This window comes from Grammomys surdaster, unplaced genomic scaffold (assembly GCF_004785775.1).
Source record: "Grammomys surdaster isolate TR1022 unplaced genomic scaffold, NIH_TR_1.0 145, whole genome shotgun sequence".
NCBI lineage: Eukaryota > Metazoa > Chordata > Mammalia > Rodentia > Muridae > Grammomys > Grammomys surdaster.
In genome coordinates, this window is record NW_021604603.1 from 1338162 (window position 1) to 1341487 (window position 3326).

The following is a 3326-nucleotide window of genomic DNA, read 5'->3' on the forward strand; positions in this document are numbered from 1 at the left end:
TCTCTCTCTCTCTCTCTCTCTCTCTCTCTCTCTCTCTCTCTCTCTCTTTTTGTGTGTGTGTGTGTTTCAAGACAGGGTTTCTCTGTGTAGTTCTGGCTGTCCTGGAACTCACTCTGTAGACTCTGGCCTCGAACTCTGAGATCCGCCTGCCTCTGCCTCCCAAGTGCTGGGATTAAAGGCATGCGCCACCACTGCCCGGAGATCTCTGTTGTTCTCAACCATCTATAGTTACAGGACATAAGCAAGGGTGCAAATAAATCAACAGAGTAGAGAATCCAAAGTGTGTTTTTGAACTGCTGTGCATTATAACTGACATATTTAGCTGACTTGCTCAAAGACCTATTTTATAGATGAATGTTAGAATAAACAGCAGGGTGGGAAGGATGGCGAGAAAGCAGCTTGTATAATCAGCTGTTACCCAGATACAGAGGAGAAAGGGCCTTGTAAGAGAAACTGGCTCTACCTGCCAGCCCCTACCAGGCTCCTGGAGAGGCCAACATGGCAGGAATTGCAGTAACTGAAGAATGATCTGACCCAGAATTGAGGCAAGGGCAGCCTTCCTGTAAGGGCGGGATTTAGTTTAGAAAGCCCCTGGCTTGCTGTGAGCTGTCCTGGCCAAAGGTTGTGACTGGCCAAGCCTTGTGATCCATTGAACAGATCCAATCATGTGGCCTCTGGCTCCCCCTGCAGAAAGCGGGTGGCTTCAGGCAGAACCCTTCTATCTCCCCAGGTGCTGATTCTCCTGTACATCGCAGACTGGATGGTGCACTGGATGTGGGGCCGGGGCCTGGACCCCGACAACTTCTCCATCCCATACTTGACTGCTTTGGGGGACCTGCTTGGCACCGGGCTCCTGGCTCTCAGCTTCCATGTCCTCTGGCTCATTGGGGACAGAGACACAGATGTTGGGGACTAGCTTAGCCACTCAGCCTTCCCCCCCACCCCTCTGCACTTTCTATTTGGATTCTTTTTCCCTTTGTTTCCCTACCCTACCCTACACTACACTCTCGTGTCTTTCTGGGATTTCACTTTGATACCAAATTCTCATTATTTTCAATGGGAATTTTTATACATTGAGCCAAGTTTAGATAGGAGGAATTCGGGAAAGACAGATGGGCTGACATAAGCAGTAAAAGTAGACTTTTGAGACAATCACCAAGTGCAATTCCACGGTGGGTGCCTCCAGAGGAGGTAGCTTGGGACCTTGGCTTCCTGTCTAGCATCTGGGGACCTTTTCATTAGCTTTAGCAACCTCAGCCTCGGCCCTAATGAGAAACTCTGTCTAAGCTGGGCTCTGGGTTGTTTTGGGTTTGGTTGAACAGAGGGAGAAGGGATAATTAACTCTCCCACACATGCACATGCTTTTATAGACGTGGACCAACTTCACAGCACTGGGCAGGAAAAAGTTACTTCAGCCTCTCATCATGAGAGCCCTGTTCCGGGCCAGCCTGCCCGCAGAGTCAGGTGAACTGAGAGTTCCATCTGCACACGTGTGCCTTGCCCAACTGCCTGATTGCTTTCCAGCTGAATGAGTGCTGGCCTGGGCTCTTCACAGATCCATGTCATCCATAGGTTCCGAAGGTCCACGTGCCCCCGAGTCTAGAGAACCGATTCAAGCCTCCTCTCTCAATTCTCTCCACACACTCCGCACAGCTGGCCAGATGGGCTTCTAAGACTGGGGACAGGACAAGGGAATGTGGCAGATGACCTGGAGATTGATGCAACCTGGGGTGTCTCACCGCTGTCTCTCATGACAACCACGTGGTCGGTCCTGGCCTCTGTCTCTTTCTAAACATTCTCATGCTATCACACCAGGGCTCCATCGGCCTTTCTTTCTTGGCTTCGGCCCACAGACATGCATCAACCATTCACTCGTTCAGCAAATCTCAGCCTCCCCCAGATGAGCCTTTCCACAGCACAGCCTGCAATAATTCTTCATTGAGCAGTTGTCATGAAGTGCTACACCTACTGTGTTATGTACAGTGCCAGGCATTAACCAACCAGTGCTAAGGGGATCACAGCTCTAACCTCACCTCACGCCCTAGGTTACAGAAGCCATGTGCCCCTCCAACCTGGCAGTGAACATTCCCTCTTTAGCCCCTACTCTGCGGTGATTTTGAGCCCCATTGCTCAAGCAGTATCATGTCCTCAAATATTCTCCCTCAGTTCCTTTCCTTTGCACATCTCACTACACACTCAGAAGAGGGCTTAGAATTAGCAAGCTGGATATCAACTGGCTGCTTCAGTATCTGCCTTGTCTGTGATTAGAAGAAACCAGAGTCCCTTCCCTACACATGTCCCCAAACAGCTAAATAACTAGGATGCAGGCTTTTTTTTTTTTTCTGGCCTGTTTGTCAGGAGCCCATAAATCCCCACCCCACCCCACTGTGTAGCATGAAGGCTCAGCCTCCAAGAAAAGGATTAAGCGGTGACTTGTGTCTGCCAATACTGTGCCTAGACCTAGAGACTTCTCAGCCTCCTTCTCCCCGCTGCCCCCCCACATCACCTGAAATCAGAACCTTAGAATTGGACAGATCATAGAGGTTGTCTAGTCGGAGTTGTGTCAGGCAGATCAGTGTGGATCTGGGCTTGTTTCTGCTCTTTCCTCTGGCCTAACTCCTCCTCAAAACTCAAGGCTCTTGTACAGGCGTCATACCCTAAGACTGTGACCCCAGGGTCCCCAGCCACTTGTCCTATCCTGACATCTGGAGTTGGATCAGGTTGTCTGGAGACTGGAGCATCCTTCTTCCTTTGCCTAGAAAACGGAAAGGCAGGCGCACCCGGGCTCAGCGTGTGTGAGTAGAGGGTCCTGGAGTGACAGGAGGTTGACTTCAAGAGAAGATTCATTTCTTCCCACCGGGTTGCACCTGTTGCATGTACCTTTTGGCCTGACTGGAAGAAACAAAATTGGTTTACTTTCATATCCTTCAAAAGTTACAGAACTGTGTCTTAAGAGAATTATTTATAGTTACTATAACTGAATTGACAAATGTCGACTTAACTGATAAATTATATTTGGTAAAATAAAATGGAAGTTTATTTCAATGGTTTGTATTCCCTGTGTGTCTCATCAGAAAGCAGCCTCAGCCATTTCCTTAGACCCTGTTCTGTGGTCCTGCTCTCGCCTCAGAAGCAGGAAGGGGCCGATGTGCCACAAGCAAGGAACCATCTTAAGAATATGTAATAGAAAGCATACATCTATTCAGAAATAAGCCATGATGCTATGAGATGTATGGCAGCGGTTGAGTGAGGAGTCCTTGTGTTCAGGGATATCAGACTGGCTCTCCCCATGCATTAACTTTGTGCAGGTGATACCAGCATCTATG

General features: G+C 49.1%; 1 protein-coding gene across 2 annotated transcripts in view; it reads left to right on the forward strand.

The window, feature by feature from the left end:
- Slc41a1 (solute carrier family 41 member 1) overlaps window positions 1-3045 on the forward strand; it is a 21130-nt gene extending 18085 nt beyond the window's left edge. For both annotated transcript variants that reach the window (XM_028764740.1, XM_028764741.1), the window contains exon 11: window positions 731-3045. In XM_028764740.1, the coding sequence (XP_028620573.1) occupies window positions 731-916 (186 nt within the window). In that variant the 3' untranslated portion in view covers window positions 917-3045. The remainder of the gene's footprint in view (window positions 1-730) is intronic.
- Window positions 3046-3326: the final 281 nt, after the last annotated feature.